At 54.9% G+C, this 19,856-nt stretch overlaps 1 protein-coding gene and 1 non-coding gene across 2 annotated transcripts in view; both read left to right on the top strand.

The window, feature by feature from the left end:
• The window catches only part of CRHR1 (corticotropin releasing hormone receptor 1), a 41,240-nt gene extending 25,385 nt beyond the window's left edge, over window positions 1–15,855 (top strand). The window contains exons 3-13 of the mRNA XM_071577277.1: window positions 2,776–2,895; window positions 3,925–4,010; window positions 4,889–4,995; window positions 6,153–6,273; window positions 7,119–7,272; window positions 7,894–7,954; window positions 9,259–9,331; window positions 10,033–10,118; window positions 12,220–12,355; window positions 12,533–12,574; window positions 13,387–15,855. Of these exons, the coding sequence (XP_071433378.1) occupies window positions 2,776–2,895; window positions 3,925–4,010; window positions 4,889–4,995; window positions 6,153–6,273; window positions 7,119–7,272; window positions 7,894–7,954; window positions 9,259–9,331; window positions 10,033–10,118; window positions 12,220–12,355; window positions 12,533–12,574; window positions 13,387–13,527 (1,127 nt within the window). The 3' untranslated portion in view covers window positions 13,528–15,855. The remainder of the gene's footprint in view (window positions 1–2,775; window positions 2,896–3,924; window positions 4,011–4,888; window positions 4,996–6,152; window positions 6,274–7,118; window positions 7,273–7,893; window positions 7,955–9,258; window positions 9,332–10,032; window positions 10,119–12,219; window positions 12,356–12,532; window positions 12,575–13,386) is intronic.
• A 3,712-nt stretch (window positions 15,856–19,567) lies between these two features.
• TRNAK-CUU (transfer RNA lysine (anticodon CUU)) lies at window positions 19,568–19,649 on the top strand. Its single transcript has one exon. It is a non-coding gene; the product is annotated as a tRNA-Lys (tRNA).
• Window positions 19,650–19,856: the final 207 nt, after the last annotated feature.

Genomic DNA, 19,856 nt, shown 5'->3' with positions numbered 1-19,856 from the left:
CCCAATATTTTCCTCTTTTTCCCCATTTTATTGGTCACACCTTAAAAATCACAATATTTCCCTTTTTTCCCCTTTTATTGGTCACACCTTAAAATCACAGTATTTTCCTTTTTTCCCCCTTTTATTGGTCACACCTTAAAATCCCAATATTTTCCTTTTTTTTTCCTTTTATTGGTCACACCTTCAAATCACAATATTTTCCTTTTTTTTTCCCTATTTATTGGTCACACCTTAAAATCACAATATTTTCCTTTTTTTTTCCATTTTATTGGTCACACCTTAAAATCACAATATTTTCCTTTTTATTGGTCACACCTTCAAATCACAATATTTTCCTTTTTTTCCCCCTTTTATTGGTCACACCTTAAAATCCCAATATTTTCCTTTTTTCCCCTTTTATTGGTCATGCCAGCTCCATCCACAGGGAATCTCCAGGAAAGGCTTTCCAACAGCAACCACCAATCCAGGGGCAGAGGCAATGCCGTGTCCTTGCACCCAACGAGCTGTGGATTTGGGGCAGTTCTGCCTTAAGAAATGGCAATTTCTGTCTCTTGTACCAGCAGCACGACCATCTCTGGGTACCCAGGAGTGGTTTGGACTGAATTCTGCCCCTTCCAGTGTCTGCTGCCCATCCATCTGCTGCTTGTCTGGGCTCAGATTCCATGGATATCACAGCCATTGTGCTTCCTGCCTCGCTGGGAGATGGAGCCGGGCCATATTTAGCTCCAGGACATGTTGTTCTAAATATACACAAATTATACATCCCAAAGCCTGCAGTCTGCCCTACCTAATGCCTACGTAGCACACTTGTGGAGCTGGGAAAAGCACACAAGGCCTTCTTGAAATCTGAAATAGAAGCAGCAGATTTGGAGGGGGGGTGGGTGTTGTGTTGTTTTTTCTTTTTTTTTTTTTTTTTCCTGGGAAAGGCTGGAAGAGACCAACGGGAATGGTTGGGAAGGAGATTTTGCAGCCAGGAGGTGTGAGAGGGTTGGAGGGGCTCTGAGGAGCATCACAGCAGAACCAGGTTGGAGTCACCACTGGGGGAAGAGAAAATGGGGCTTGTTGCTTGTTGTGGGGCTGCAAGGCCAAGTCCTGGTTTGTGAGGGTCAAATAAACTCCTCAATCCCAGAGATGGAGGTAAAAACTGGAATCCTTTATTGAATGGCAGCACACAATTTAAAGGTACAGGGGCCAGGATATGTTAATAAGGAGGGTGGATTATGGTAATATGTTAATGAGGGGATTATACAAGTTTTGACAGGGTTGCACAATTAGTTAATATTTTCTGTACCAGGGATTTTACATGGAAGGAAGAAAACAAAGAGTTTCAACATAAATTGATAACATTCATCTTAAATTCCATCTTTATCTTGGAACTGGACTCAGCCAATCAGCATAGTTGGACATCAACAGGCCTTGCTGTCCTTAGTGAGGGGATTTTATCTCAGCCTCTGCTGACCAAAGTTTATTGTTCAAGCTTGTCAGTTCTTTTTCTGCTTGGTGCTAAATTTCTGTTCCTGCAATGGCTGAAGGAAGGAGCAGGGCTGAGAGACCAGAGCAAGGGAACCCTAAGCTGACTTGGGAAGCCAGGCCTAAAACCAGGCTTGAGCCAGAACTGGGCTTAATCACAGAATCATAGAATGGATTGGGTTGGAAAAGACCTCCGAGATCAAGTCCAACCCTTGGTCCAACTCCAGTCCCTTTACCAGATCATGGCACTCAGTGCCACGGCCAAGCTCAGCTGAAAAACCTCCAGGGATGGGGAATCCACCCCCTCTCTGGGCAGCCCATTCCAATGCCTGAGCACTCTCTCTGCAAAGAATTTCTTTCTCATCTCCAACTTCAATTTCCCCTGGCAGAGCTTGAGCCCATCGTGCCCCCTTGTCCTATTGCTGAGTGCCTGGGAGAAGAGACCAACCCCCACCTGGCCACAACTTCCCTTCAGGCAGTTCCAGACAGTGCTGAGGTCACCTCTGAGCCTCCTCTTCTCCAGGCTGAACACCCCCAGCTCCCTCAGCCTCTCCCCACAGCACTTGTGCTCCAGTCCCTTCTCCAGCCTTGTTGTTCTTCTCAGTTGGGTTGGAAGAGACCTCTGATTATCAAACCCAACCCTTGATCCAACCCCACTGTGATCACCAGCCCAGGGCACAGAGTGCCCTGGGCTGGTGATCACAGTGGGGTTGGATCAAGACATGGTGGATTCTCTGTCCCTGGAGGTGTTTCAGAGGACACTCAGAGCCACATCCAGTCCCTTCTCCAGCCTCGTTGCTCTTCTCTGGCCCCGCTCCAGCCCCTCAATCTCTTTCCTCAACTCAGGGGCCCAGAACTGAACACAACACTCAAGGTGTGGCCTCCCCAAGGCAGAGTCCAGGGGAAGGGTCACTGCCCTGGGCCTGCTGGCCACGCTACTTTGGATCCAGGCCAGGATCCCCTTGGCCTTCTTGGCCACCTGGGCACACTGGTGGCTCCTGTTGAGCTTCCTGTCCCTCAGTCCCCCCAGGTCCCTCTGCCTGGCTGCTCTCCAGCCACTCTGTGCCCAGCCTGGAGCGCTGCAGGGCTTGGGGTGGCCAAAGGGCATTTAGACAAGCCCATGATGGATCAACCAGCTCTTGGGAGTCTTGGCACAGACCCCGTTTGGTGTCGGCCATGAGGGTCTCTGGGGGCTGAGCTCATCATCTCATCCAGCTCTCCAGGTAAATCCTGACCTTCCAACAGGCTGGAGGTGGCCCATGGTGGCCCAGAGACCCTCAGCAAGCCTCTCCCTTGTCCCCCCAGGTCCCCAGTGCAACGCCTCGGTGGATCTGATCGGGACGTGCTGGCCCCGCAGCGCCGTGGGACAGTTGGTGGCTCGGCCCTGCCCTGAGTATTTCTATGGAGTGCGGTACAACACCACCAGTAAGAGGGGCAGCACCCCTGGGGTGTGGGGGGGACACAAGTGACAACACACCTCTGGGTGCAGAGCTCTGGGAGGGGCTCTGTGGGATCAATCAACCAAAAAAAGGAGACAACCGCTCACAGGGCGGGTTTTAGGGGAGGTGGTTTCTAAGAGGGTCCTCCCAGAAGGAGGACAGAGCTGCTGTCCCCATCTTGGGGACAAGGGAAGAGGAGTGAGCCTGCCCTGCCACTGGAGGTGGCACAGGGGGTCTGCAGCCCCAGCTGAGCAAGGACTGAGGGACCTTGCAGCTCATCCCCTCCTGGCATGGGTGGCTGCACTGTCACTGCCAACAATGTGCTGGGAGCAGGACATTAAGTGAAGGCACATAAAAAGTGCCCAAGCCATTTCTAGCAGAGGTTTGAGTTTCTGACCACCCAAGTGCTGCTTTGGATGAAAGAAACATCTTATTTCCCGCAAAAAAACATCATTTTTTTCCATCCCACACGTTGTTGCAGCAGTGGAGGAAGGCAGGGACACAGCTCCTGCTTTGAGGTGCCTCTCCTGCCATTGCAGGAGTCTCCCTGCACTATTCCCTGGACTCCAAGCCCTTCCCATCACCCCAGTGAGGCTCAGGGTCTCCCCTGTTCATGCTGCCACCACCCCCCTGCTCACACCAGTCACAGACTGTTTTGGGGCCACCATGGAGTTCCTCCCCCATTGGCCTCACCCCTTCCTGTCCTTGCTGGGGGCAAAAAGCTCCTAATCCAGGGGGAGAGAAGTGAAACCTCAGTTGTGTCACAGCACCACTGGCAGGATGACACAGGATCACCCAAGCAAACAGCAGAGAGAAAGGGAAAGCAGAGTCTGCTCCTGGTGGTGGGAATTGTTGGGGTCCCACAGCACCGAGGGCAGAGCTTGGGTGGGACTGAAACATCCCAAGGATTTTGGAGCTGCCTCCAGATGAAGAGGTGTCACTGTCCCAGTCCAGTGCCAAGAGTCAGGTCATCCCCATGCTCTGTTAACCCTGGGGTGGGCACCCTCTCTTCCAGATAATGGCTACAGGGAATGCCTTGCCAATGGGAGCTGGGCAGCAAGAGTCAACTACTCCCAGTGCCAGGAGATCCTCAGCGAGGAGGTAGGACCTGGGGAGTCCCTCCCTGGGCTCTCAGCACGAGGGTGGGGACAGAGGATGGAGTTTGGAAAGGCAGCACCATCTGGGTCAGGAATGGGAGCTGTGGGCTGGGTGAGCTGGGAGTCAGAAATAAAGCCATGCCTGTTTTCACACCCATTACAAATCCAAAGGAATTGGCAGCCTGAGGTCCCCAGGGCACAGATCAGAGAGTCCTCCAGTCCCATCCTGACAGCAGTCAGAGCAAAGCCCATCCTTCCCTGCTGGCAGGGAAATAAAGGAGATGTGTAGGAAGCTGAAGGGGATAAAAAATAGAGATCAAGACTTACAAGCCCCTGAGCAGGTCGAGCCACTCTTCAGAGCAGAGGAGAAGAGCTATGGGTTGTTCATTTGCAGCTGATGCCACCTCTGGTATTTAAGACACTGATGTCTCTTGCCAGCAATGGTTTTCCCACTCAGTTAATTGCTAATTCACAGGTTGGATGAGTGCCTAACAGCAGGAGTGATCAATTAATTTAATTACCACTCACACCTTCCCTCTGCCCAAATTCATGCCAGCCTCTCAGCTGCCCCCAGGGCAGCGGGGGACGAACTGAGGCAGCAGATTGCAGAGAGCTCAGCTGAATTCCAGCGAGCTCAGCTGAATTCCAGCAGTGTTTCCCTAGAGGATGGGCTGGGGATGTCCCAGCTCTGGCAGGGCTGATGTTGGGGCAGCACCCCTGAGCTGCCCTGCTACGAGGGGGATGTGAAGCCAGTCTGGTGCCTCCCCTGCCCACATCATCCCCATCTCCTTCCATCCCCCTGTCCTGCCCCAGGGTGGTGGAGGAGAAGGGTTAGGGGTGGTATTGTGGCTGCTGTGACCCCCTCCCCCTGTCCCCCCACAGAAGAAGAGCAAGCTGCACTATCACATCGCTGTCATCATCAACTACCTGGGGCACTGTGTCTCGTTGGGGGCCCTCCTGGTGGCCTTTGTCCTCTTCATGCGCCTGAGGTGAGTGACACAACCTTGTCCCTGCTGGGGGGACAAGCCCAGAGAGGTCACTCCAGGCAGGGATGATCCCAGCCCCTGGGGTCTGTCACATTCTCCTTCATGTCACAGAATCCTAGAATGGATTGGGTTGGAAAAGACCTCCGAGATCATCAAGTCCAACCCTTGGTCCAACTCCAGTCCCTTTACCAGATCATGGCACTCAGTGCCACGGCCAAGCTCAGCTGAAAAACCTCCAGGGATGGGGAAACCACCCCCTCTCTGGGCAGCCCATTCCAATCCCTGAGCACTCTCTCTGCAAAGAATTTCTTTCTCATCTCCAACTTCAATTTCCCCTGGCAGAGCTTGAGCCCATCGTGCCCCCTTGTCCTATTGCTGAGTGCCTGGGAGAAGAGACCAACCCCCACCTGGCCACAACTTCCCTTCAGGCAGTTCCAGACAGTGCTGAGGTCACCTCTGAGCCTCCTCTTCTCCAGGCTGAACACCCCCAGCTCCCTCAGCACTTGTGCTCCACTCCCTTCTCCAGCCTCGTTGCTCTTCTCAGTTGGGTTGGAAGAGACCTCTGAGATCATCAAGTCCAACCCTTGATCCAGTCCCACTGTGATCACCAGCCCAGAGCACTGAGTGCCCTGGGCTGGTGATCACAGTGGGGTTGGATCAAGACATGTTGGATTCTCTGTCCCTGGAGGTGTTTCAGAGGACACTCAGAGCCACATCCAGTCCCTTCTCCAGCCTCGTTGCTCTTCTCTGGCCCCGCTCCAGCCCCTCAATCTCTTGCCTCAACTGAGGGGCCCAGAACTGAACACAACACTCAAGGTGTGGCCTCCCCAAGGCAGAGTCCAGGGGAAGGGTCACTGCCCTGGGCCTGCTGGCCACGCTAGTTTTGATACAGGACAGGATCCCATTGGCCTGGCATCTTGTAGGGGTCATGATTGTCTCAGCGTTGTTTTCCTTCTGCTGCATTTCGAAAGCACCTTGTTGTGGAGACAGAGGGTGCTCCCTGGTGCCTTCCACCCTCCTGGCCTTCTTCCTGCCCACCTCACCCAGGGCATGGCCCCAGCAGGTCACCCTTGGGCTTCCAACAAAGACACTCAGCTCCACAAACAGCCCTGTTCCCCAGCCCCCATGCTCTGATGGTGCCTTGTCCCACCCCTCTCCAGGAGCATTCGGTGCCTGAGGAACATCATCCACTGGAACCTGATCACAGCCTTCATCCTCCGGAACGCCACGTGGTTCGTGGTGCAGCTCACCATGAACCCGGAGGTGCACGAGAGCAACGTGGTAGGTGCAGCTCTGTTGGGCTGTGTGGGGAGTGTGAGGATCCTGAGATCCCAGAATGGTTTGGGTTGGAAGGGACTTTAAGGATCATCTAGTTCAAAACCCCCTGCCATGGGTAGGGACACCTCCCACCAGCCCAGGGTGCCCCAAGCCCTGTCCAACCTGGCCTGGGACACTCCCAGGGCTGGGGCAGCCACAGCTTCTCTGGGCACCTGTGCCAGGGCCTGCCCACCCTCCCAGCCAAGAATTCCTTCCCAATATCCCATCTGTCCCTGCCCTCTGACAGTGGGAAGCCATTCCCTGTGTCCTGTCCCTCCATCCCTTGTCCCCAGTCCCTCTCCAGCTCTCCTGGAGCCCCTTTGGGCACTGGAAGGGGCTCTCAGGTCTCTGGCTCTAAACCCAGCCTAGAACATCCTCCAACTCCATGGAATCACAGGATTCCAGAATGGTTTGGGATGGAAGGAAACTTAAGGATCCCACCCCTGCCATGGGCAGGGACACCTCCCACCAGCCCAGGCTGCTCCAAGCCCTGTCCAACCTGGCCTTGGACATTCCCAGGGCTGGGGCAGCCACAGCTTCTCTGGGCACCTGTGCCAGGGCCTGCCCACCCTCCCAGCCAGGAATTCCTTCCCAATATCCCATCTAGCCATGCACTGTCAGTTTGAAGCCACTGAGATGTGGCTAAGAAAGCAACTTCAGGTGGCAGAGAGGGCTGTCTGGTGGCTGGAGGACAACCCAGGCGTGTGAGAAACGCAGGTTCAGTTGCTCTGCCGGGGTCTGTGCTGCTCTGTGCAGTGTTTCACCACTGGAACTCAGAGCTCTACAGACCCCACACCTCCTCCTGGCAGGTCTGGTGCCGCCTGGTCACTGCTGCCTACAATTACTTCCATGTCACCAACTTCTTCTGGATGTTTGGCGAGGGCTGTTACCTGCACACGGCCATCGTCCTCACCTACTCCACCGACAAGCTCCGCAAGTGGATGTTCATCTGCATCGGCTGGTGTGAGTGCCAGGAGCCCCCTGACCCAGGGTGGTGCCCCTCCACCCAGGGCGGTGCCCCCTCCACCCAGGGCGGTGCCCCCTCCATCCAGGGCGGTGCCCCCTCCACCCAGGGTGGTGCCCCCTGATCCAGGGTGGTGCCCCTCCATCCAGGGTGGTGCCTCCTCCATCCAGGGTGGTGCCTCCTCCACCCAGGGTGGTGCCCCCTGACCCAGGGTGGTGCCCCCTCCATCCAGGGTGGTGCCCCCTCCACCCAGGGTGGTGCCCCCTCCACACAGGGTGGTACCCCTTCACCCAGGGTGGTGCCCCCTCCACCCAAGGTGGTGCCCCCTGACCCAGGGTGATGCCCCCTCCACCCAGGGTGGTGCCCCCTCCACCCAGGGTGGTGCCCCTCCACCCAGGGTGGTGCCCCCTGACCCAGGGTGGTGCCCCCTCCACCCAAGGTGGTGCCCCCTCCACCCAGGGTGGTGCCCCCTCCATCCCCTGCACCCAAACAGCTGCACAAAGGCTGCCAGGAGGGTGGGATTTGCACGGGCACCTCATCCCACCTCCCACCCAGGTGAGAAAAGAGGGATTTCATGGTGCTGGTGCCCCCTGAGGACTCACCTGTGTGTTCCCCTGCAGGTATCCCCTTTCCCATCATCGTTGCCTGGGCCATTGGGAAGCTCTACTACGACAATGAGAAGTGAGCCTGATTGCTTTGATCCCCCCATTCCCTTTTCCATCCCAAATCCCCAGGGATCAGTCGTGCCAGGGGCTCTGGCAGGGAGGAAAAAAGGATCATATTCTTCCTTTCTTTCTTTTATCCCGTCTTTCCTCTCCCTGCAGCCCTGCCCCTGCTTGTTTCTCCTCAAAAGGCAAATGAGATTTTTTAAGGGGAAAAGGCAAGATTAAGCCACAGCTCCTACAGTAGATTTGCTAAATGGAGCTGGGATTTAACCAGCAGAGATCTGAACTACCCCACCAGGGCCATTTTCACAGACACCTGCAAAGAGAGGTCTTAACAGGCACCTGAGAGTTCATCCCTCGGGTGGGAGGTTCAAAGGAGTCCATTGAGATGAAAAGCAGCTTTTTCCAGAGCTGGTTTTCTCCTCCCTCATTTCAGCAGCCCTGTGCTACTCACACAGACACAGCACTGATTTAATAACCCCAACAAGGTGCTCCCAGGACAGGGATCCAGAGGGTTTGCTGGGAACAGCCAACCCAGATCTGTGCAAGGCCATAGAATCATGGAATATCCTGAGCTGGAAGGGACCCCCAAGGACCATCCAGTCCCACCCCTGGCCCTGCACAGACACCCCAACAATCCCACCCTGTCCCTCTGAGTGTTGTCCAAACCCTCCTGGAGCTCTGGCAGCCCTGGGGCCGTGCCCACTGCCCTGGGGAGCCTGGGCAGTGCCCACCACCCTCTGGGGGAAAAGCCTTTCCCTGAGATCCCACCTGACCCTGCCCTGTCACTGCTCACCGGGAGCAGAGATTGGAGCTGTCCTTGTGAGGAGCTGCAGACCCCACTGAGTCTCCCTTTCAGTCTCCATTTCTCCAGCTGAACAAGCCAAGTGCCCTCAGCTGCTCCTCATGTGGCCCTTGTAGACCCTTCACCATCTTCATGTCCCTACTTTAATACCTTTAAACCTTTCTTATATTGTGATGCCCAAAACTGCCCCAAGGACTCGAGGTGGGACCACCCCAGTGTGAGCAGAGCAGGACAGTCCCCTCCTTTGTGAGGAGGTCAACCCTGCTTATCCTCCAGTAACCAATTCCACAACCACATGGGGCCCATTAAAACCCCATAAACCCTCGTGCACCTCCTTGTTCTGAGTTCCTGAGGAAGTTATTCCATAGTGGCTACAGCACTTGGGAGTTGTAGTGCCCTCACCCCACAGCCAGTGGTTTGCAGAGTAGTGCAAGGACAGCAGTGAATCCAGGCCACCCCCCCTGGTAGGCTTGTCCCCAACACCACTTGTCCCCAACACTGGCCTTGTCTTGCAGGTGCTGGTTTGGGAAGAGAGCAGGAGTTTACACCGACTACATTTACCAAGGGCCCATGATCCTGGTGCTTCTGGTAAGAGTCAAGTGACCTCCTGTGCTGAGTGAGACTCCTTCTATCTGCAGGTGGGATCTGGTTGCTCCTGAAAGGGCCTTGCCCCCTCCTTTGGCTCCACTCTGCCCTGCCTGGTTCTGCTGCCCCTCACCCAAGCTGCACCCTGAGCAAAGCTGGGCTTGGTATGGGTGGCAGATGTGCCTGGAGCCCACACCCTGACAGGGATGTCCCATCAGCAGACCCCCACGTGCCTCAGTAAGTCACTCCATGGCACTGTTTGGGTGAGGTGGGTGCTTTGCCAAGCACTTGCAGGAGCCTGGGGACCTCAACTCCATTGCCTGATGCACCTCTCTTTGCTCCTGGCCGAGCAGCGATGCTTCAACCAGGGGTCACACAGAGCACACTTTGCTGGGACTTGGCCATTTTGGGAAGGGACAAAGAAGAGCAGTGGTGGCAGGTCACAAGCTGGAGGTCCAAGCTCTGTTTGCAGGGCAGACCCAGGCACAAGGTCCCAAACTATTCCATGTCCCTGATCTCTTGACCAAACTCCCAAATCTTATGGCTAAACTGCTTTAAAAACCATAAATGCAGCTGCACTGGGACAGGACAGGGAAGGCAGTAGATGAGGTTCAGGAGGAACCATTCCCATCTCCCCTGGCACAGCTCATGGCTGAGGGAATGTTGGAGGAGCAGACACTAACCAGGGACCCACTTCCTTCCAGATCAACTTCATCTTTCTGTTCAACATCGTCCGAATCCTCATGACAAAGCTCCGAGCGTCAACCACGTCAGAGACAATCCAGTACAGGTGAGAGCATGGGCAACCCTGCAGGAAGACCTGGCTTCCCCCCAAGGTTAGGGGAGATGGGAACAGCCCCACCAGCCAGCTAGCAAAGTGATGGCAGCATGGAGAGACATCTAAGAGCACCTCTTTGGAGGCATGTGGGCATTAAATCTGGGGTTGTTCAAAAAACCTGGCCGGTGGGAGCCTTGTGATGGACAACGTGGATGGCTGGGTCTGCCTTGGAAGGGAGCCCTTGGGATCTGAGTCTCTTTGCAAAAGCCTGTTCTGGTGGGACCTGATGAGCTCTCCAGGCTCTGAGCTGCAAATCCTGGCATGGAGGTGAGAATTAAATCACTGCTTGACAGCAAAGCAAAGGCTGAGCAAGGAATGAAGAATCGATGCCACCCCAACACCTCCTTGTGAGGGAGAAGACAGAATTCCCACAGCACAGGGCAGGAAGGTTTAACCCTTCCTTCCCTGCTGGGGAATGTTTTGCAGACAACTTGGGAGGTGTGTGGTCAGAGCAGCTCTCCAAAATATCTGGAAGAGAAGACACCTTGGTCTTCATCAGGGCTTCTCTCTGGATCATTTTATGGGCAGGAATTGGGGAATCTCAGTGTGATGAGCCAAGAGAAGCAGGTTTGGGGTGGGGGATGGCTTTTTCAGCTGAGAATGGAGAAATTCTGGTTCTGTTGTCAGGAAACACCAGCTTTCCTCCTCCCTGTTGAGCTGAGAGGGACAAGTTCAGCTTGGAGTGAGCAAGATAAATGTTGGAAAATGCTGATTGACCTCAGTCAGAAATTCTGAGAGACTTTTGGTTTTCTGGTATTTGCCTGATTGTGGCAGGGAAGGTTTTTCACCCTTGGGCAGGAGAACATTTTGTGGGACATGAAAACTTGGAGAGCTTGGTAGGTTACAAACTGGGCAGTCCTGCTTAAACCAGCAAGGGACAGCCCTGGAGGGCTCCTGCTCACCTTAGATGATGCTTTTTCTTAAAAGAAATCATTATGTTTCTGCTGCCATCAGAAGAATGTGCTTTCCCAGAGTTTCCAGCCTGAAGATGCTCCTGTTCTCAGTCAGATACCTCCAGCTCCTCCATGTCATCAGTTTGTGTCAGGTCCCAGTCCCACACAGGTCCCAGGTCCCAGACCCACCAGGGATGACCTTCCCTGTGTTCAGCTACTGCTGGAATCTGCCTATTAGGAGGATCTTTCAGCAAAAAGTGATGACTTGGCATTGTTCTAGTCCCCTGATCCAAAGGAATGGGATGCCAAGCCCTGGTGCTGTATCTGTATCAGCACTTTGCCTTTTCACGAGCCTCACTTGTAATCTCATCAAGTAAAGATATCAAATTAATTACCTGAGATAAGCTTTTCATAAACCCTTATTGAAGGGTGTAAATTATTATGCCCTCCTTAATTCCTTTTTAATCGAGCTGTAGATCAGCCAAGCAATCATTTCCCACCAGCTCAAGGTCAGGCCTCTGCTCTCCACTGCCCTTCTCTGGGTGAAGCACAGCAGGTCCCAGTGCCCAGACCAGCCCAGTGCCTTGGGAACTGCACAGGAAAACAGCTCAGCTTTGCTCTGTGCTCCTCTGGTTGACCAGTCCCAGCCTGACCAGTCCCAGCCTGACCAGTCCCAGCCTGACCAGTCCCAGCCAGACCAGTCTCAGCCTGGCCAGTCCCAGCCAGACCAGTCCCAGCCAGACCAGTCCCAGCCTGGCCAGTCCCAGCCAGACCAGTCCCAGCTGTGCTGGTGCCGGGAGTGGGATGGTGATAGGGAAGTTCTCCCAGGCACTCAGCAATAGGACAAGGGGGCACGATGGGCTCAAGCTCTGCCAGGGGAAATTGAAGTTGGAGAGCAGAAAAAACTTCTTTGCAGAGAGAGTGCTCAGGGATTGGAATGGGCTGCCCAGAGAGGGGGTGGATTCCCCATCCCTGGAGGTTTTTCAGCTGAGCTTGGCCGTGGCACTGAGTGCCATGATCTGGTAAAGGGACTGGAGTTGGACCAAGGGTTGGACTTGATGATCTCGGAGGTCTTTTCCAACCCAAACCACCCTATGATTCTATGAATCCCCATGCCCAAGGCTGGCCTGCAGCACCTCAGGTCCATGTCTTCTCCCCAGGAAAGCAGTCAAGGCCACGCTGGTGCTGCTGCCCTTGCTGGGAATCACCTACATGCTGTTCTTTGTCAACCCCGGGGAGGATGAGATCTCCAGGATAGTCTTCATCTACTTCAACTCCTTTCTGGAGTCCTTCCAGGTATGGTCCTCAGCAGTGGCTTTCACCCCAGTACCCCCACCAAGGGATGTGGAGCTGATGCCTCCCCCAGCTTCTGCCCCCTCCCAAAAACACACATCCCCAAACCCCAGGGCTGCTCCAAAGCTCCTGACCTGGGGGTGCCTGCTGGATGTGACTCTGCTGCTTGTCTCCTTCCAGGGCTTCTTTGTCTCTGTCTTCTACTGCTTCCTGAACAGTGAGGTGAGCACTGGGGGGTGTGGGGAAGTCTACACCCTTCCTTGCATGCTCAGCCTGAGGCTCTGCCACTGCACGGGGTTTGGAGGGTGCTGGTCCCCAGTTTCCCCAGTTGAAGGTGATCAGAGCCAGTGCTTCACCTCCAGCCCCTGGCACATCTGCAGCCACAGGCTGTGCCCAGGTGGGGATGGCAACTGTGATCAGAGCCAGTGCTTCACCTCCAGCCCCTGCCACATCTGCAGCTACAGGGTGTGCCCAGGTGGGGATGGCACTGTGATCAGAGCCAGTGCTTCACCTCCAGCCCCTGGCACATCTGCAGCCACAGGTTGTGCCCAGGTGGGGATGGCACTGTGATCAGAGCCAGTGCTTCACCTCCAGCCCCTGCCACATCTGCAGCCACAGGCTGTGCCCAGGTGGGGATGGCAACTGTGATCAGAGCCAGTGCTTCACCTCCAGCCCCTGGCACATCTGCAGCCACAGAGTGTGCCCAGGTGGGGATGGCACTGTGATCAGAGCCAGTGCTTCACCTCCAGCCCCTGGCACATCTGCAGCCACAGGCTGTGCCCAGGTGGGGATGGCAACTGTGATCAGAGCCAGTGCTTCACCTCCAGCCCCTGGCACATCTGCAGCCACAGGCTGTGCCCAGGTGGGGATGGCAACTGTTGGTCTCTGCCTTTGGAGGAGGAAAATCCACCCCTGAGAAGAGACACTCCTCCCAGGTGGGAGGGGTCTGAGCAGGGGTTGAGGAGCGTTTCTGGAGGACAGACTGAGGCTGATGAGGATGGCTGTGTGGTGACTGAGTGTCCCTGTGCCCACAGGTGCGCTCGGCCGTGCGGAAGCGCTGGCACCGCTGGCAGGACAAGCACTCCATCCGTGCCCGCGTGGCCAGGGCTATGTCCATCCCCACCTCCCCGACCCGCGTCAGCTTCCACAGCATCAAGCAGTCCACGGCTGTGTGAGCCAGGAGATGGCATGGGGGAGATGGTGTCCCCCTCGTGTGGGCCCCCCGGGGTCGCACAGCACAGGGGCAGGTCCTGCCCGTGCCCTGCAGGGAGCCCCCGGACTTGCCGCAGCCATGGGAAACCTGCACAGCTCCTGCCCTGCCGGACCTGGAGGACAGGACAGCTGAGGGGCTGCTTGGTCGTCTCCTTGGCAGTGGTGTGACCTGCTGGGCTGGGAGAAGGAGCCAGAGGAAGCTGGAGAAGCTGCAGCAGCCTCCCTGCCCACTCCATCCTGGGCACGATGCCCCGTGTTGCTGCCTCTCTTGAGTTGGTCACTGCTTGGGGGTGACAGGACACCAGGACATTGCTGGGACAGCTTGTGGGGCTAATCCCTGGGAAGGTGGGCCAGCCTTCCAGTGGGCACATGCTGGGGTGCTGCTGGTGTGGGAAAACCCTCTGGAGGGGCCAAAGCCCTCTGCGTTGGCAGGGGAGGGATGGATGGAGAGCCCTGGACTGATCACAGACATTGGTTTTTGTGGCTGTGTTTTTGTACCACTGGGATTCTTTGAGTCCTGAGGGGGCTCTCCTTTGAGCCCTGGGGTCATCTGTACCACTGGGGTCATTTGAGCCCTTCCCTGGCCCTGTGCTGGGTCTCCAGATGTCCTGTAACTGCTGCTTGGTCTGAACAGGTCATTTCTCATCTTGGCACCAAGGATGGAGGGTAGAGGAGCAGGGAGGGAACCACACAGAGGGTGGGGATGGGTCCCAGTGACTCTGAACAGCCACACAGAGGGGTTGGTCTGAAAGGAGATACAGGAATGAGGTACTTGTGTGGTCTGACCCAGCCCAGATGGATTCACAGGTCTCTGCAAAGCCTCTGCACCTCAGGCTGACCCAGGGGGGTGGAAAGGTGGGGGAGCTCTGTGGCTGAGATCCCCAAAGGCAGCTGCCACAGGGACATGCTCTGCTCCCCTTCCCCCTGCCCTGCTTTTACCTGTGCAGGTGGGCCCAGTGCCAAAGCTGCTCCTTGCCTTGTGCAGTGGATGGCACCAAAGCATCCCCATACTGGGGTTAAGTGCCTTGGAGGAGCAGCAGCCTCCCTCCATCCTTTCCATCCTTTCCATCCTTTCCATCCCTCCCATCCCTCCCATCCCTCCCATCCCTCCCATCCCTCCCATCCCTTCCATCCCTCCCATCCCTTCCATCCCTCCTTTCCCATGCTGGGACTCCAGGGTTGTCCCTGATCCACCCCCTGTGACCTGTTCCATGTGGTCACTGAAAGCAGCTGAGCAGAGAGGTCCATGCCAGTGGAAGGTTTTGCCCTCAGTGCCAGGTTTTCCCTGTCCCAGAGGTCTGGGAATGCCCAGGCAGGGGACAGATGCCAGAAGGGTTATGGGACCAGTCTGCTCCTGCATCCCAGGGATTCTGTCACTGGGCCCTACAGGGTCTTGTGGGAGCCCCTTCACACTTTGTGCCTCAGTTTCCCCACCATAAAGAACAGGCATAAATGTTCCCTGCCCTGGGGAGATTCAACCATCTTTGAAATCACATTACTCTGATTTCCTCAGGAAACCCCACCAGAAAGGAATAGAATCTCCTTTTTTTTTTCCATAGGGAAAAACCTTTGAGTTCTTTCTTTAAACATTTGAGAAATTGAGTGGTCTGAAGGGAATTTTTCATGTTTCCCTCCCACTTTGATTTCCTCCCTGCACATCTGCAGTGCAGCCAGAACAGAAATACTCCCTTTGCCTCCAGTGATGCACTGGGAGAAGCCACAGCTCCCAGTAGAGCAGAGTGACCACAGTGAGGACCAGACTCTGCACATGGGGCAGGTTTTGGTCTTTATACAAGTTCATCCATCACCAACAGTCCCAGAAACTGCCCTTTATTCAATATATGGGTGAGAAAAGGACCCCCAGAGTTATGGAAGGGGAAAATTGGCAGGTCTCAGCTCTGCAGACACTTTCTGCTGGTTCCCCTACAAGGAGCAGACTTGGTTCCTCTGCTGGATGCTCTGGCAGGAGCTGATCAAGATCTGCTGGATATGAAGAAGAAGAAATGCCCCAGGGAGTCTTTTCATCATCCCTACAAGTGATGTTGCCAAAAAAAGATGCACTCCATGTTCAACTGGGATTTTTCTAAAGTCAGGGTTGATTTTTGGTGGAAAAGAAGCTGGAAATGGAAAAGGCAAAGAAAGAAACCCAAACCAGAAGCATCTGTGTTCACATCACTGGTTTTCCCTTCTCTTGGTGGTCTGCTCTGACTGATGTGACTTTGCTTTCTGAACCTGGAGAAGTGTGTGTGTGTTCTCAGTCTTGGCTGATTAAAACTACTTGGATTCCTCTCCCAAGGACTTTTGGGGTGTGTTTATCTTTTGGAAAAGACAACCCTGGCATGACCCCTCCCCAGATTCCACAGGAGCATCCTCCTGCTGCAGTGGGCTCAGCATCCCACTGGGCCAGAGTCACCTGGTGGCTTTTTTGTGTCCTTTCCAGCCCAAATCCACATGCCCAGAGCAAGGAGGTGGCTCTCCATGAGGGTATCAACCACATGTCATCTAAGGAGGGGTGAGGACCATCCCACATGGGTCTCCCATGCAAGTACCACCATCAGGGCTGGAGAAACTCCTCCAAATTTTCCCCCTTGCCAGCTCAGCTAATGCAGAATAAAAATATAATGTGCTTCACAGCAGGAGGAAGGGCCAATTAAACTCCAATTTCATTTCATACTTCAATGTTTACAAGTGAAATTCAGACACAAACAAATTTCTGGTCAAGCTTTTCCGATGCAGAATTAATTTGGGCATCACACAGAGCCTTGGAGAGAGCTGTAATTTAGTAAGCACCATGCACATAAATAATAATTACAGGTTCCTGCTGATTACATGATTGTATTTTAAGTTATCAAGGAACTCTGAGATTAATGACCTGCCAATCCTGTGCTCTTGACGAGGTTGGAGCCTCTTGAGATCATTCTGGGTTAACCCTTGGTGTTATTCTGGCACCTGTCAGGGCTGGGAAAAGCAAAGTGGGACCCCAAGGATGGGACCTCGTGGTGCTGTGGGATAGCCCAGTGGGATGAGGAAGACTCACACAGGGATGGATTTTTATTGATTTGATTTGATTGACACATCCAAGCTACCATAGAGGTCACCTCCAGGCCTGGAGTTGCTCCCCAGTCTCAGCCCTGTGACCCAAGGTCAAAGTTTGGGGGTCCTGAGTGCCCTGGGCTACACCCCCAGCAAACCAAGGAGGAAAACTTCCCATCCAGAGCCTGAGTGGAGGCAGAGGAAAGCTCATGGTCCTGATTCCCGGGGGAGGAGCTGAGCTGAGCTGAGCTTTCACCCCACCTGCCCTGTGCCAACATCCCCCTGCCTGAGCCCAGCCCTCCCAGGTCCATGGCCTGATGCACCAACCCTCAGTCAGAGGGTTTAGAGATGGGATTTAAAGCCAAGCTGGGCCATCATTCCCCTTCCACCATCCTGGCTCAGACACCACATTTCTCTCTGGTTGTCCACGGCTTTCATAGAACAGAATCATAGAATGGATTGGGTTGGAAAAGACCTCCCAGATCATCAAGTCCAACCCTTGGTCCAACTCCAGTCCCTTTACCAGATCATGGCACTCAGTGCCACGGCCAAGCTCAGCTGAAAAACCTCCAGGGATGGGGAATCCACCCCCTCTCTGGGCAGCCCATTCCAATCCCTGAGCACTCTCTCTGCGAAGAATTTCTTTCTCATCTCCAACTTCAATTTCCCCTGGCAGAGCTTGAGCCCATCGTGCCCCCTTGTCCTATTGCTGAGTGTCTGGGAGAAGAGACCAACCCCCACCTGGCCACAACTTCCCTTCAGGCAGTTCCAGACAGTGCTGAGGTCACCTCTGAGCCTCCTCTTCTCCAGGCTGAACACCCCCAGCTCCCTCAGCCTCTCCCCACAGCACTTGTGCTCCAGTCCCTTCTCCAGCCTCGTTGCTCTTCTCAGTTGGGTTGGAAGAGACCTCTGAGATCACCAAGTCCAACCTTGATCCAACCCTACTGTGATCACCAGCCCAGGGCACAGAGTGCCCTGGGCTGGTGATCCCAGTGGGGTTGGATCAAGACATGGTGGATTCTCTGTCCCTGGAGGTGTTTCAGAGGACACTCAGAGCCACATCCAGTCCCTTCTCCAGCCTCGTTGCTCTTCTCTGGCCCCGCTCCAGCCCCTCAATCTCTTGCCTCAACTGAGGGGCCCAGAACTGAACACAACACTCAAGGTGTGGCCTCACCAGCGCTGGAGGGAGGACTGGCAGGGACCTCCACTGTGCCACATCTTCATCTGCTCCACCATCAACCACAGAGGCCACAGAAGGGAGGGCATTGTTGGGTTTTCCAGAAAAGGGATGGGTATTTCCCACTGGTGGTAGGCAAGGTGACAGTGGTGATGGGCCAGGATGGAAAAGGACCCTCCCCAGCCCATCCCCAGCCCCATCCCACACAGCCCTTCTCTTTCCTGACATCCCAAAAGGCCAATGGGTGTCAGTGCTGTGGGGCAGCAAAGCAAGCAGTGTTTGTCCTTCTGTCTCTCCCAAAGCCAAGCTGTGCCATGGGCTGATGCCCTGCCCGGGTGGGATGGGGCCAGGGTATGGCTGAGGATGGGCAGATGTGGAATTCCTCCCCCTGTCCCCCCTCACCCCCCGGGCACAGTCACAGGATGGACGGTCACCTCCCACAGGGAGAATAAAAGGCTTTGGAACGGACCTGCCTCCAGCCAGGGTCAGATCTGTGCTCTGATTCCTACAAGGAAAAATCGCAGCTCTGCCCATCCCGCAGGGCTGGGAAACAGCTGGGACACCTCCCAACCCCTCCGTGAAGCAGCCTGGGGGGGTTCAAGCAAGAACAGAAGGTGGGAAAATACTTTTTATTGCGGCTGAAACAAGCGAGGAGCAGGTGGGGGTGCCCAGCCAGGACTGCACACACAAAAACCAGCCCATCCTGTGCTTGGGGCGGTGACCACCCCCCATCCCCTCCCGCCGGGCTCTGATAAATCCCCAAAGAGGTGCCCTCAGCAGCTGCGCTGCAGCTGCCTCGGGGCCAATTACACACTTACACAGACGGCACGCCGCTAATTACATTAATGGGAGACTAATCGCACACCTAACGGAGATAAGCACGAGCTAATTGTTCTGCGCTGACACCGCGCTCCGTGCAGGGTTGGCCGCCTCTGGAACAGCAATTCCTGGGAGAATCCCGTTCCTGCCGGGAGCATCCCCACCTTGGCACCCCCGGGGTGCCCGAGCCGCAGCCCCGAGCGGGCGGTGGGCAACCACAGGGTGGTCTTGGATGTGTCTGCTCCCACCCCTAAACAGGAATAGCCCCCTCGTGCCTCATCTGATCCTTCCTGAGGCAAATTAAGCCCCTTAGAATCATATCATAGAATGGATTGGGTTGGAAAAGACCTCTGAGATCATCAAGTCCAACCTTTGATCCAACCCCACTGTGATCACCAGCCCAGGGCACTCTGTGCCCTGGGCTGGTGATCACAGTGGGGTTGGATCAAGACATGTTGGATTCTCTGTCCCTGGAGGTCTTTAAGAGGAGACTCAGAGCCACTCTGTGCCCTGGGCTGGTGATCACAGTAGGGTTGACTCAAGACATGGTGGATTCTCACACAGTGCCACATCCATAGAATCATAGAATAGATTGGGTTGGAAAAGCCCTCCAAGATCATCGAGTCCAACCCTTGGTCCAACTCCAGTCCCTTTACCAGATCATGGCACCCAGTGCCACGACCAAGCTCAGCTGAAAAACCTCCAGGGATGGGGAATCCACCCCCTCTCTGGGCAGGCCTGGCATGGCAGGGAGGTTGGTTTAGATGGCAGAGTGACTTTGTACCCACACCACCCAGGGTGAGGAGTTCTGACCGTGTCCATCGGGGTCTTGTCCTTGTCCTGGGCCATCAGCACTCTGGGTATGACCAGAGGCAGTGGGTACACCCTGAGGACACCCAGAGTATGCTTGGCAAGAAGGTGGGAAATGGGTTATTCCTGCCTGCAAGGAGCAAACAGGAGCTGGGGGGGCACTGACCCCTCTCAGGTGCTGCGCTCAGTCGGTAGAGCATGGGACTCTTAATCCCAGGGTCGTGGGTTCGAGCCCCACGTTGGGCGCCAAGAAATGTCTCGGTTTGAGGGAAAAAAAAACCAAAATGTTTTACCCACAAGCAGGGGAGGGGCCTCCTCCACGATAATCACACCACTCTTTATCAAATTTAAGAAAAGGAATTTTAATACAAGAAGGATAACTGATATATATATATATATATATATATATATATATATATATATATATATAAACAGACTAGTGCAACCCACTTC

Source organism: Pithys albifrons, chromosome 25 (assembly GCF_047495875.1).
Source record: "Pithys albifrons albifrons isolate INPA30051 chromosome 25, PitAlb_v1, whole genome shotgun sequence".
Taxonomy (NCBI): Eukaryota; Metazoa; Chordata; class Aves; order Passeriformes; family Thamnophilidae; genus Pithys; species Pithys albifrons.
The sequence above is the reverse complement of the archived record's forward strand: the minus strand, read 5'-3'. Positions and strand labels throughout refer to the sequence as shown.